The sequence below is a fragment of the Chrysemys picta genome, chromosome 4 (assembly GCF_011386835.1).
Source record: "Chrysemys picta bellii isolate R12L10 chromosome 4, ASM1138683v2, whole genome shotgun sequence".
Lineage (NCBI taxonomy): Eukaryota > Metazoa > Chordata > Testudines > Emydidae > Chrysemys > Chrysemys picta.
In genome coordinates, this window is record NC_088794.1 from 82,399,503 (window position 1) to 82,414,072 (window position 14,570).

Below are 14,570 nucleotides of genomic sequence, written 5' to 3' on the forward strand. Positions count from 1 at the left end.
GAGCAGCAAGCAAGAAGGGTTTGCTGACTGGCATACCCAAGCCAGAACCAGAAGGCTGACGGGAGGGGAGCAGCAGAGGAACTTACCTGTTGGCATCTCCTGGGCCAGAGAGCTGGACCCAGAGGAACCATGAGAAGGCCGGGGGAGTGAGGGCTGCTCCCAGCTGAGAGGCTATGGGGATTCATGCTGGGAAGCGGGGGGTGAGGGGGGGAAGTTGCACTCCAGTTGAAAGGGCTGGAGTGTACAACGGCAGGAGAGGACTGCCCTGGAGAGCTGGGGTGTGGTGAGGGATGCTGAGGCTGTGCTGGAAGCACATGGTGTAGGGAGGGATGTGAGGGCTGCAGGTGAGATTATGCTGGGGATGATCTGCACTGTGGCTGTGGGACTTCTGTTATGGTTTCTGTACATGGGACTTCCATAATAAATGAACCTCACAGGGGCAATGTTTATACTTGGGAAGACTGGGCAGTATTTCTGGGGACTCAGAAGGAGGGAAACTGAGGCAGATGCACTTATTGTGCTGTGGCCTACAGCATGAGGGTGCTCAGGGCAGGCCTGCCCTTCTGACAGAGAGGAACTATTTCTATATCAATGTATGCACAATAGATGTAGGTATCTACCCTGGGCCAAGCTACCCGTGCTAATGTTTAAAATCCAATTTTTATCGTGTACAACCACGTCAGTTTCACCAAAGCGACAATGGAAAAATTCTACCACCTACAGTCCAAAAGCTGAAAACAAGCTTTGCTGCCTCCCGGGCAGATTTGGGCTCTTTAACAGGATAAGTAAAGGTATAGCTGGCAGAATGGGGTGAAATGGAGAAGGGAAACTCTCCGGAGATACTCCCTGGCAGTGAAATGCATGAGTCTGTGGAACAGTCTCCCAGGGGAAGGGTTGGCAGTGTGATCACTTGGGACTTTTAAAGCTAGACTGGGACAGAGTCTTGGAGAATTGATTGTAGGAACCAGTCCTGCCTTGGCCCTGGGAGGAGGAGCTGCTGGATTAACAGGATCTTTCTGCTGCCTGTGATTCTCTGTGGAGTGACTGAGGGACTGATTTTCAAACTGTGTGTTTCTGGTGTAACCTGTGTTTCCCATAGTATCAGCCAGTGCAATCTTAGTGCCCCTGTGTCCCTCCCTCCCTGCCGATGGCACTTACAATGCCGCCGTTTGTTATGAACCAGGGAATAGCCATGTTGCTGCAATTGTAGCTGCAGTGTCTGGGCAGGGAGCTGAAGCTGTTGGGTTAATAAAGAAGCCGTGTTGGTGCCCCTGTGCCTGCGGTGGGGGAATATGGAAACCTTTGCTTCTAACTGCTCTTGGAGACTTGCATATTTTTTCCTGTCCCCTTAAAAATAAAAGGCAGCTCAGCACAGACTTGCTGCTGCTGCATCCCAGCTCTGGCTCCCTCCCTCCTTCTTCCCTCAGGGGCTGATGTGATGTGATGCGACTGCCCGACCTTCCCTCCCAGTCTCATGATTCTGTCTCTTAATCCTCCCAGAGCCATGTGAGCCTGCAGACCAATAGCGGCCTGGGGGTGGGCGGTGGGGAGGCGAGCCGGCTCCAGGCAGAGATGCTTCAGCTGGACCTGATCGATGCTGCCGGGGAGACCTCTGCCGAAGAGGAAACCGCCCAAGAGCCACTCAAGAAGGAGCCCCCGCCGGTAACCATGGACACCTACAGACCCAAGCGGCCCACAACTCTCAACCTCTTCCCACAGGTGCCTCGGACCCAGGTAAGTCTGGACTGGAGCATGTCCGGGGGACGAGGGGCCCAGAACCTAGGGTGATGATGGGTGCATTTAAAAGTCCCCTCTCTCTTTGCCTATCCCCCGGGTTCCTAGGGCGTGCAGGGAGGATTCCCAACCTCCTGATGGTCCCAGATGCCAGTCATCTCCTTGAGGCCTCAGGCAAGCTCAGCAGTGGCAATAGCAATTGGGGAGGTGAGAGCTGCTGGGTGGTATTGGGCCAAGCTCCAGTCTATGTAACTCAGCCCCTGGTGTGGGGTGAGGAGGGGGTTAATCCCTTTTCCAGAGGCTTTTGTTTGGGATGACACAGCTTGGCTGGTGAATGGAAGCGGCTGAAACCATGAGAGTGACGTGGAGGCAGAAAGTGTGTGTGTGTGGGGGGGGGGTTTGAAATCTTCTCCCTTGTTTTTGGGTTGGAGGCGTTGAATGGCTGGGGAGTCACACGTCCGTCTCCTCTGAGATCACTCGTTAACACCCAGATAATTAGGTGAGGCTTGGAGGGATACGGTGTCCCCTGCTGAGATTCCCAGCCAGCATTCCAAGACAGCAGCACCAGGAGGCTGGCCTGGCAGAGATGCTCAGCCAGGGCCTTCTGCCCTGGTATTGTGGGGTTGTCCAGGGTCACTTTGTCCTACTGACCCCTAGAAATCATTGTCTGGAGGGCGGGAGGCAGTGATGGGTCTGGGTGAGTCACCACAGGATGGTGACAGAGGCCTGGTGGGGCACTGGTCAGGTAGGGAGTGGAGGGGCAGGAGCAAAGCGTCAGCCTCCAGGGGGATGAGGAATCTGAGAGGAGGTAGATGGGGGCGTAGCCATGGCAAGTCAGTCTGGTGATGGAGAAGGGATTGTGGGGTTTGGGGGCTAGAAGAGTCTGAGGAGGCTGGATTTGAGGTGGAGCAGCTTTGGGAGGTCACAGGGGAGAGCTTCAGTAAATGAGTCATGAAGTGACAAATTTATGAATGAGCCATTGAGCAGAGTGTGCTGGGCCAGAGGGGTGGGAGGGGAAGTCATCCAGGAGGACATGCAGGACAAAGCAGTGTGATGGGTATTGGAAAGCTTCCGGTTACAGCAAGGGGATGGACGGTTCAGCTGGAGGCTGTAGCCGGGCTATCTCTCTGCCTGCTCTCAGAGGGAAAGGAGGGATCAGCCTGGTCAGGATGTGGATGGGAGAGCTCCTAAGTCTGAACATGCAGGGGCTGGTGCAGTAGTGTGGGTGACTCAGTAGGGGATGCTTGCTGACCCCTATGTCCCAGCACAGTCAGTGCTAGAGGTATGGTGATGGTGCTCTCTTTTGAGTGTGATAGGAGCCCAAGTTCCTGACTAGTGGTGCTTCAGGAGATTCCATTCTGTCTCCCTAAATTCCCCCTGGAGTTTCAGCTAGACAGAAGATGCTTCTTCTCTTCCTCTCCTAAGCAACTACCTGCGAGGGGGCTGCATTTCAGTGTTGTGTGCAGTGCTTGTGTGCACTGGCAGGAATCCCTTCGCTCGTCTGTCTCCTGCAGAGTTTGCAAAGCAGTGCACGGTGCGATACATACGGAAGGCTATTTTTATCGTTCTCTGTTATTGAGAGGTGGCTTCTCTTGCCAAGTAAGAGGATTTTCATCCTGGTGACGTTCAGCTGAGGAGAATGAAATGAGAGGCAGGTGTTTCTGTGTATGACAGATGGGGAGGAGTTGGTGGATATGGCGTTGGATTGCATCCACATAAAACTGGCAGCTGATCTTAAATTTCCAGTTGAGGCACTGAGGAGAGGGGAACATGGGAGAGGAGAAGGGGGCCAAGGATAGAGCCCCCCAGCCATAGGGTGGGACAGTTAGGAACTATCAGTGATGGCAGAGGAGAAGCAGGCTGACATGAGATGACACGGGACTCAGGAAGGTGGGAGACCTTTGCGGGGAAGGTGATGCCAGTGTGGGCAGAAGTGCTGGAAGTTGGGGTGGGGGGCTATGCAGGAGGGAAGGAGGCTTAGAAGAAGTAGGAAAAGGAGGTTTGGCAGCCACAGAATTACAGCAGTTGCCTGCCATTCTGGAGTGAGAGCAAGTAGCAAATCCTTGGCAGAGAGGAAGGGGAGTCAAAGTAGAGATGGAGCAAGCAGAGGGCACCAGACAGGGAGCGAGGAGATGAAATCTGGTCTTAGCGGCTCAGAGGAGAGGGCTAGATCTCTGGAGGGGAATGCCCTGCTGAATCAGGAAGTTTGATCCAGGAAGCAAGTCCCTGGTGAAATTCCAGGGCAATGGCTTTGGAGAGAGACACAGTGGGGATGTCCGAGGGGGTGTCTGTCTGATTTCTGTGTGTTGGGGAGAATGGACAGGTGGGGGTGGGGGTCAGAGCCAGAGGGATGGGAGTGTATGGGGAAAGATGGGCTGGGTGCAGAGGCTGAGTGGATTGGTGGGAATGTGCAGTGGGAGAAGATGGTGCATGGGGGTGGAAAGGAGAGTGGGAGGAGGATGGATAGGACTGGGCGTTAGGATGGGTGTGTGCAGTGTGGCAGGGGTTGGCTGGGGTGCGGAGTGTCCATGTGGCTGAAAGGCCCTATCGAGCTGGCTGACCTCACTGGCTGTTGAATCCTTTATGATGCTGTTTCTCTTCATTGTGCTGCAAATGAGGGCTGAGTCATCTCCCCCAGAATATGGGTTGAAACTTGCCCCGGTTATGTTCCTGTTCCCCCTCTTCATAGGTATATATAGGCAGCTGTGCCTGGCTGCCCTCATAGAGGCTGTGGAGACTACTGTGAGGGGATCTTTGTCCAGGAAGGGCCTTCACACCTGGCTGGGGGTTGGGGTCTGCCTCCTGGGCTTTTCACTGAGGGAAGACTGTAACTGGAGCCATCTGGGGCTTGATCTCTGGGGGCTGGAAACCTCTTCTCATTTTGGTCTTGTCCAGGAGCAATGCTGGTCTCGGACCTGGCTGGCCAGCATGCCCCCCCCCACTCCCCTTGGAGCAGAACTAGGGGAGAGGGGAGTCTCCAGGCCAGTCAGGTTTTCAGGCAGGCTCCTTTCCAAGCAGCTCTTGCTGTCTTTTAAACCAGCTGCTCGTGGTCCTGTGCACGTGGAACTGCCAGATGGACAGACAAGTGCAGAGCCCGAAGTGCCTGGCAGTGACAGCTGGGGCCTCTGTAATCCTTTCAGGCCCTAAGTCCACAGAACAGGCTTGAGAGAGTAGGAATCTGAACGTCACATCCTGGCAACACCCATTTTTTCATGTTCTCTGTGTGTATATATCTCCCTACTGTATTTTCCACTGCATGCATCTGATGAAATGGGTTTTAGCCCACGAAAGCTTATGCCCAAATAAATTTTAGTCTCTAAGGTGAAATAAGTACTCCTGTTCTTTCTACTGATACAGACTAACATGGCTACCGCTCTGAAACATCCTCGTTAGTGCTGCTGGCGCAGGGCAGCCTGGATAGGCACTGACATGGTGGGGCACTGCTGTGCAGAAGCTGGCATTGCTGGCTTCTTGTTATGGCAAAAGGAAAATAGATGTAGAGAGAGCACCTTAGTGAAGAGGGGGTGAAATGTTGGTGCCAGAGGGGAGGGCTGGGTGATGGAAGAGAGAAACAGCTGAATGGCAGGGGAGTGTCTGCCTCTAACACCAGGATAATACTTCCTCCCAGCTTCTGCTGTTACGTAGAGTAGAGCAAGTGGAAGTGTCCTCCTGACAGAGTTCAGTGAGAGTCACTCTGGGAAGGAGAGATTTCTTCTTCACTTTCACTTCCTCCTCCTTGGATTTGCCATTATAACCTCTTTGTAAGGGGGCAGCAGCCAGCGTTTGCCCTGAAAATACTATAGTATCAGATTAGTGACTCTAGTCAATGCTTCAAGTCTTCCCCTGGAGTTGGATGAGGCTGGGGGCTGCATGTATCACTCAGAGACTCAGGAGGCTGATTGGGTCAGAAATGCAAACACAAGTTCAGAGTAGTTCTAGTCTGGAAAGGGACTAGGGGTCATTCTACATTGCAGTCACAGCGTGTGATTGCAGCTCATGTAGACACACCCAAGCTAGCCTTTATCTTACTAACTCGGATACTGGAGCAGTGAAGCCATGGTAGTGCAGGCTTCAGCATGGGCTAGCTACCCGAATAATTGTCCAGGTGGCTTGTGCAGCCTATGCTGAAGCCCGTGGTGCCACAGCTTCACTGGTCTAGGACCTAAGCTAGCTAGAGTATGTCTACAGAACCTGCAGTCACACCCTGCGATTGCAGTATAGATGTACCCTCTGCACCAATGGCCCTTTCTTTCCCCACAGCCCTGCTCCCCTGCGCGTGTATGTGTATTAGAGTCAGAATTGCTCACTTCAGTGACCAAAACACATTCTTACTGCTCTGTCCTCTTGTTAGCCCTGCAGATCCTACCTGGCTCCGAGAGGGTGGGAGGGTCGATCCTCTCTGCATCAGCAGCATTTTTGTTCTGTTCTGGTGGCAGAACCTGTATTATGAGTTGCTGTGTGTGACATGGAGAGAGCCCCACTTGGCTCCCAGATCCCAAGGGGAGTGTGTGGCATGGGCAGTTAGAAAGAAAGCCATTCTTTGCAGTCTGGGCACATGTGATCTGGAGTCGCTATCATGAAATCCAATGATGTCATTTGTTTAGAGTCTCTTTTGGGAACCGAACTGCCCTTGGCACCATTATAGATAAGGGGTGGCTATTGTAAAAGCACATGGCTTCACTGTCAGTGAAGAGTGGATGCAGGTCCCAATGAGAGAGTTACACTGGGGAGGCAGGTTTCAGAGTAGCAGCCGTGGCAGAAGGCCTACAGGCAAATACCACTGTTCACAACTTCCTCAGCCTCTGTCCAGCCTTCCAACGGCAGGAGACTGTCATCTCTCTTCATTTCCTCCTTGTCATAGGTTAGATGGGTGTGGTCAGCAGCACCCCTCCTGTAGCCTGGTACCCTCCCCTCCCCCTGCTTTACCCTGCACACTCACCTCCCGTCTTCTCTCCTTTTTTCAAGCAGACCTGATCTCTTGATGTGGGAAGGCTCTGACTGTGACCCATGTTGCAAACAGGGTAGGAGCTGAAACTGGGCCCCCTGGTGCAGTGTCTCTACCTCTGGGCCTGCAGTGGATCCTGCTGCTGCTTCAGCTGATGGTGAAGCTGGGCAAATTCAGCCTCTGGCAGCCTCTGCTTTTCCCTACACCCCCAACGATCTCCCCACAAGAGGGTCTCTCAGAGATGCTTGTGGTCCCTGTTGACTTGCCTATGGCTCTCCTTTGCAGTGCTGCCCCTCCCTGGGACTCCACCCACTCCCTAGCTGATCTCTGAGGTGCTGTAAGCATGTCTAAAAAGAGTTTGTCTATCTTAGATCCCCATTACCATAGAATCTGAGCACCCCACACTCCTTAGTGTGGCGGGAAAGCACTCTTCTCCCCACTGTACAGGTGCTAGAGAGATATGACTTATCCAGTGCTACACAGGAAGCCTGTGGAGGAGTCAGGCATTCAACCCAGGTCTCCCAAGTCCTAGGCTAGTGCTCTAACCACTAGACCATCCTTTGGGCCTGTTGGACACTTGGATGAGGAAATAGGAGGAAGGGAGACTGACTGGCTTCTCTGAAGGCATGTCAGGTGGTGACAGCAGCAAGATGAGCAGAGTAGGGGCCGGGGGTTGGGAACTACATTTACTCCCTTTCCTTATAGCATCTGGCAATAGCTTCCTTTGCGTCCCATTTGGGGCTGATGGCTCTCAATTGATGCCCAGTTCTGCTGCTTCCAGACCCTTCCCCTCACAGCCAAGCTCCCTCTTCCATTTGGGTAGGAAAAGGGGGTTGTGTTTCCTGTTTAAAACCTATCAGTGTTCCCTCCCCCGCACCCAGTGTAGAGACTACAGCCAGGATCTGCTCAGAGCCCTCCTTTAGCATCCCCACCATTAGGAAAGGGAGGGGGCAAAGCCTCATATATTCTTCCAAAGGCAGGGGCTAAGACCATCCGCTGGCTAGAGCACATGGGGGTGTTCCTGGGCTGTGGGATAGACTCCCAGAGCACCTTGGCTATTAGTGTCATGGAGTGGCTGGGATCACCCTAACTACCATCCGGCCCAGGCGCCCATACTTCTTCCTCTCCATGGCCTGCAGTCCCCTCCATCTTTCTGTGGCTAAGTACTGGGCACATCTGGGTGTGTGCTGGGCCCCAGTGAGCTGACATAAGCTCTGGTGTATGACAGAGTGTGGGGCACCTCAGATCTCCCTCTGGTGTCGCCCAACGGTCCTCAGTGACGGGGTGCTTCTGACTCCATTTCCCATCATTCTGGGGGCGGATGCTCTGGGGGACGGCTCACTGCAGGGCTGAGTTCAGATGCAGATACCCTGAGATCTGAGGCACTCCAAGGGTCAGGGGAGGGAGGGAAATCGATCTGCCAGCTGCTGGGACCAAACACCTGCTTGATCAGACTCTGTGGGGACATGAGAGTATCTGATCATCCCCCATTCAAGCCCTTTGTGGCTCTCTCTCCATTTCTGCGATAGTAACCTCAATGCATCCTATCCCTGGGCCACTGTGCAAGCTGCCTGCATTCTCCATGCTGGGTCTGCTGCATCCGATCTCCACCACAAGGGGCCTGCACACTCTTATAGTCCCCTGGCCAGCTCATGCGCTGATGGAGAGAGGGCTGGGCGCTGCTACCTCCTCTGCAGCCAGGGCTGCCCCTCTGGGCCCAGTGTGCAGGAGCCCTGGCAGAGGTGGTCACTATGGCAGCTTGGCTGGCTGCGATCCCATTCTGACAAGTGACTGGGAGCTGCAATGAGGCAAATGGGGACACTTAGTTCTTTGCACTGGCATGAGCAGGGCTTTTGGGGCTATGTTGGCAGCCTGCACCAGCCCTTCTGGTTCGGGGGGAGGGGTCTCCCCCTTCCTGGGCAGAGGGAGGGAACTGGCAGACTCTTTATACGGCATGTGCCTTCTCAGAGGCTTCCCATGCCAAGCGCTCTCTGCACTTGGAAAGGGGAACGAGGTGACTATTAGGCAGCTCAGAGACTTAGAGCTAGAAATTCCCTAGCAGATCTAAATCCCTCTCTTTGGGGGAGGCGTAGGAATGTTAGGAGGATTTGCAAACCCTGCTGATGGCAGAGAAAATCCAAAGGGCCCCAGAGACTTGACACACACACACACAGGAACAACTAAGTGAGACTCAGCCTGGGTCAATATAGATCCTGCAGCTGGGGAAAAATAACCCAAAAGCTCGATCCTCAATGGGAGGGGAACCCAGAGGGCAGATTCCTTCCTCCTAGGCTGAGAGAGACTCTGGGGGGATAGGGGAGTGGGGGGAAGCAAACAGGACAGGAGTTTACAATGAGATGTCTGCAAAACACCAGTGATATTCTGGGGGCTGGGTATGCAAAATCCTCAGTCCCAGACTGGGGACTTCAGAGAGACCTCACTCAGATCCTGCACTCAGTGCTGGGGCCCTCAGTCCCAGAGAGCTCTCATTTTGGGGCTGGAGGGGTCAATTTATGAGGCGAGATTAATAAGGCTTTGTCTAGGCTGGTTCGGTGATGACTAAACATGAAGGGGAAGGTGATGTTTGCATGTGGAGGAAGGTGATGTTTGCAGGTGGAGGAAGGATGTAAACCCCAAGGAGGGGAAGGAATCTTTAGGGCAGTATACTGAAGTGTAACAAGAGGGGTGGGGTGAGACTAAGAAGGGATATTTTGATTTAACCTCGGGAGATGTCTTGTCACTGAGACATGGATGGGTCTACAGAGGACGGGGTGGGACACACAATGCTAGATTGGGACAGAGCCCTAGAGAATGTGATGGAGGGTTTAGATGGGCCCAGGGTTAGATGGGCCATGGGTCTGCTCTGGCACAGAAGGGAGAGGGATACCAGACTGGATGGTCCATCTCCCTGTGGTGGACCCTGTTCATTGGGAATATGTCCACACTGCAGCTGGGAGCGAGCCTGTTAACCTGGGTAGACACTCACGGGTGCTAAAAATAGCTGTGTGGACACACGGCACCAGCAGAGGCTTGGGCTAGCCACCCAAGCTTGGACCTAGGGTATAGGGTGGCTTGAGCTCTGTTGGCTAGCCCGAGCTTCCACTGGTGCTGCACCGTGCACACTGCTGTTTTTAGCATGCTAGCTCAGGCCCTGCTAGTGTGCTTCTGTCTGCCCAGGCTGGCAGGCTTGCTCCTACCTGCAGTGTAGACCTACCCCAGTGCCCGCCCCTCAGAATTTGTCAGCTAATGCCTGGAAGCAGCTGGTAGGGGTTGTGGGATCTGGCTGCACTCATGGTTTCTCTAGCTCTGCCAGGAACACTCAGGAGTAGCAACTGCAGGATGCTTGAGGCCCAGTACCCGCTTGATTCTCTGAATGGCATCTCACTGAGGCCATGTCTCCACTGGGAAAATGCATTAAGTCCCCCTTAGGATTAACCATGACCAGCTACCATGTTTTAAACACGCCTGCCTTATCCACAGTAAGGGCAAAATTGGGTTGAACATCACATTAGTTCAGACATCATAGTTATGGTGTTTTCTAAAAAGATGCAATTTCCCAGTGCAGACAAGGCCAGAAAGAGCAGGGACAGGAACCGAACAGAGTGACCTTTGCGGCCCTCATGCCCAGGGTGGAATAGGCAGTGGGGCAGCTATGTTGCCCATGGGGAAAATGTTGGTCCTGGTGATAACACGTAGTTTTTCTCTTGCCTGGCCTGCTGTGATGGGAGCAGAGCGTACATACACAGTGCTGGCTGTGCCCTGGAGAGGTGTGGGACACAGCAGAGGAACAACCAGTGTGTGTACATACCGCCTGCCATGCTCACAAGCATTTCTCTTGACCCTCTGTGCCCAATGACACTGAAGGGCCTGTACTTCCTGTGCCACATACCCAGTGTCTAGAGTTTCTCATGCCAAACATTGCCAGATGCATGACCTGGCCCCTGGCGCTCCCCAGCCAGGGGGTTAATGTGCCTCTCATCGGTGGGTCAAGTGTGCTAGAATTCATGAGCTCCTCTGGTAACATGGACAGTGAAGATCACAAAGTGAATGTGTGTGTGGGGGGGAGAGCGTGCAGGTGAGAGACCACATGCACAATGTGTAGATGATAAATCCTAGGTAGGTGCAAGGTTTGCTCGGAATTTTCCTGCCAAAGGAAAACAAAATCTGTGTGGGTCCTTGGAGCGGTGCCCTGAGTGCCACTCTAGGGTTGGGGTACAAAAATCCAGATCAGGTTCTTCCTCATCGTTCGTGGCTCGTTCCCTCCTGTGCCTTGAGTTAGCTCCCAAGCTACTGCCCAGGCTTTCCCAGCAGCAGCTGCAGAGTTGGGATTAGCTTGTGGATCCCCCTGAGCAGCCAGATCCTCTGATGCACATGGACAATAGTTGGCTGATGTGGAGGAAGGCTGGGGCAGTGGAGTGGTGGGCTGGGGGAGGGACAGGGCATCTTTGTGCCATGCGCTGTTTACTGTTCCAGCTACAAGGCAGCTTTGTTCTTCTCCTTAGGACACTCTGAATAACAACTCTCTAGGGAAAAAGCACAGTTGGCAGGAGCGGGTGTCCCGGTCATCATCCCCCCTGAAAACTGGTGAGTCCAGGCTCTCAGCAGGAGGTTGCTTCTCTCACTCTCTCCGGTTTTCCTCTTCTGTCTCCTGGCAGTTCCTTCAGTGCCTGAATCTCAGAGGAGCAACTGCAGTCCTGCATCCTCCCAGTGCCCCATCCCTCTGGCCTGTGCCCAGTGAGGTGCGTGCTGCGCTTATCCACAGGCTGATGGAGGCACATTCGGACAGCTGGGAGTTGATTCCCCTCTGCCCGCCCCCTTTTACTGGGTACCTGTCCCCAGCTGGTAAGGTCCTTCCTTTCCTGGTGTCCTGGGAGCTGGTAGAATTCCAGCTTGGACCAAAAGTGAGAGATGGACTGTCCTCAGATGTTTTTGTAGCAACCTTGGAGCATGAATAGCTCTTCTGGGGGTAGCGATCAGGAGGCAGAGCCCAGGATAAGCTCCTGTCCCTACTGCGGCCTATGGATATGCAGGAAGGTAATCTGAATATTGTTCAGCTGGCATGGGATGTAGGCTCAGCAGGGAACTCTTCTTGGGCCCATAACCTCAGTCCCAGCCCTGGGTGGGGGAGCTGGCAGCAGCTGTCAATGCAGATGTTTTGGGTGTGTCCTCACTGTGTATCCCAGCACAGAGTGCTCCTAGGCTGCTTGTGCTCTGGATTTGATGGATGGATGTTGCTCTCTTTTTCTCTCTCCCTCTTGCCCACCCCCCAGGTGAGCAGACCCCCCCCCATGACCACGTTTGCCTAAGTGATGAGGTCAATCACCAAAACAGCACAACCTCCACCAAAGATCGGGGCACGTCCACAGAGAGCCCGTGCCGGCGCACAGCCGCCACACAGATCGCCCCTGCCTGTGTTGTGTCCTCCCGGGTGCCTGAGAAGCACCAGGCTGCCGGCCGGCTCCCACCCCACAACCCCAGTGTGGTGGTGGTGACGAGGGGGCCGGAAGCCCACCGGGACCGCATCCGCTACCAGACGGACGTGAGGCTAGAGGCCACCGAGGAGATCTACCTGACACCTGTACAGAAGAACTCGGACCCACTGGAGCCTGAGAAGCCCTTCCTGTCGCAGTCCAGCGAGAACCGCATGTCCATCAGTTCTGACATCGACACCTCCAGCTACCCCGCACTGATGGGGAAGCCCAATCCCTCCATCAGCGAGGAGGACGAGGTGTTGGACTACATGTCCTCGCCCGAGAAGATGAGCCTGCCCAGGACCTCGTGCAGCAGCAGCAGCAACGGTGGCTACCGGCATGGGCACAGCCTCCAGAGGGCGTCAGTGAGCTCAGACACCAGTGCCCTCTCTTACGACTCAGTCAAGTACACGCTGGTGGTAGATGAGAACGTGCAGCTGGAATTAGTCAGCCTGAAGCAGTGCTACTCGGGCTACAGCGACGAGAGCGACTCAGCAACCGTCTACGACAACTGCGTCTCCTCGCCCTATGAGTCGGCCATTGGCGAGGAGTATGAGGAGGATGCGCTGAAGCGTGATTCAGTCTGCCTGTCTGAGGACTCCACCCCCGAGGCTGACATCCACTTCTCCAAGAAGTTCCTCAACGTCTTCATGAGTGGCCGGTCGCGTTCCTCTAGTGAGTGCTGAGCCTGGGGGTGGGGGATGGGTGGCAGAGGGCTTTGTAACTGTATTGCAAAGTGATCCTGGTTCCCCCTGACTTCTCTCCCCTCCTGTGGTAACCGGAGTTTTAGTGTCCAGTCAGTACATCTGACTGGATACTGCCAAGTCTCCTTTTCGACTGGACTTTCCAGTTGAAAACTGGACACTTGGCAACTCTACCCATGACTCACAAATTGCAGCAACCTCCACTCTTGTAAATGCTCTACAATCTGAACGGTTACTTGCATTGCTTTGAAATTTGGTGTGCCTCATCGGGGTGCAGGGTAGCGTTAGTAAACCACATTTGAGGTCATTTGACAGAGGGGTTCCCAAATTACAGGTTTCCCCCCAAAAAACATGGGTTAACTTCTGCTGCCTTGTACTGTTAAACAGAGAGGCACTAATGACTGGGTGGGGGAATCACAACAGGCCTCTTGATGACTGTGAACCCACCCTTCTATTAACATAACTAAGAATAAGTTAATTACAAGCCCCCACCTAAGACAAAAGAAGTTTTGGACTTGCATTGCATCAATAGTTTGATCTCTAGATGTGTGCCAAAAAAAAAAAAAGTTACCTGCACGGTATAACCTGCTTCAAATAGGATATGCAGCCATGTCCCTCTCCCTGCCCTCCAGAAATACCCCTTTGGCCTCTACCAGGGCTTCCTACCTGTGTCCTCAGCTGGTGAACCATCTGTGGTTTGCTGGCTGAAAGTAGTGTACCAGGGAAAGGGTGGGGCTTATGTAAGTCCCCCACTGGCCACCAGTCATGTCCCCCCAGCTTGAATTTCCCCCTTGGCTCTGCCGCTCATATTATCCCTCCTCCAGAAATACACCCTGTCTCCACTAATGCCCTGTTCATATCCTCTGCCTTCGTGGAGTTTGCTGCACGCAAGTCCCGTTCTGATGAACCACAGCCGGTTTGTCAAACAGGGCCTTGCAAGCAGGAAGCCTCCACTGGTTCTCCAGCTCTCAGGGACATTAGTGGAGACCAGGGTCATTTCTGGGGGGTACGGCTGGGGTGAGGAATGTGATGACTCCCATCTCATTTCTGGCCTTTGAGGTGCTTGAGGAAATTGCCCACCTTTACCCCACTACAGCTCTGCTGTCCAGTTCACTGGCCGGGACTCAGCAGAGAATCTGAGTACAACTGGGGCCAAGCCCACTTTATGGAGGCCAAACTCTGGTCACTTAATTCTCCTGTGATCTAGTCTCCTCCTGCGACTTCTGTACAGAGTCCGCCTGCCAGCCAGCAGTTCCTGCATGGCCAGTTCCATAGCGCTCCCCACCTGCCCCATGCAGGAGCTACAAGGGGTTTCCTTTCTCCACTTGATAGTTGCTCAGTGTCACCTATGCAAAAGCAGCTTGTGGGCCTCAGTCCTTTTGTACACAAAGCCACCAGCTCACCTGTCTCTGATTTGGCCCCCTTGAGCAGCCCAAGATGGAATGGGCTCAGGAGAATTGAATTCCCAGTGCCGCCCAGGGCAGGGCTGGGGCGTGCTGTGAGGAAGCTGGCTTTGCTGCCTGGGCTGTGCCTGTTTCTAGAGGCCTTTGGGCGCGAGTGCCTTTCACCAGTGTCACACTCAAGGGCTTTCTGGAGCTTTGTGCCAGGCTGAGTTCTCTGGTCCCCAGCTGGGCATGAGGAGAGACACAGTTCTACCAGACACACCTCTCTCTCCTAGCTGGCATTGACATGCCAGTCCTGAATGTAGCACCCCCT

The 14,570-nt window shown here is 54.0% G+C and overlaps 1 protein-coding gene across 9 annotated transcripts in view; it reads left to right on the forward strand.

Moving 5' to 3' along the window:
* The window catches only part of MAPK8IP1 (mitogen-activated protein kinase 8 interacting protein 1), a 49,838-nt gene that overhangs the window by 26,646 nt on the left and 8,622 nt on the right, over positions 1-14,570 (forward strand). For all 9 annotated transcript variants that reach the window (XM_005302238.5, XM_065592837.1, XM_005302235.5 and 6 more), the window contains 3 exons: positions 1,501-1,734; positions 11,182-11,263; positions 11,950-12,825. In XM_005302238.5, the coding sequence (XP_005302295.2) occupies positions 1,501-1,734; positions 11,182-11,263; positions 11,950-12,825 (1,192 nt within the window). The remainder of the gene's footprint in view (positions 1-1,500; positions 1,735-11,181; positions 11,264-11,949; positions 12,826-14,570) is intronic.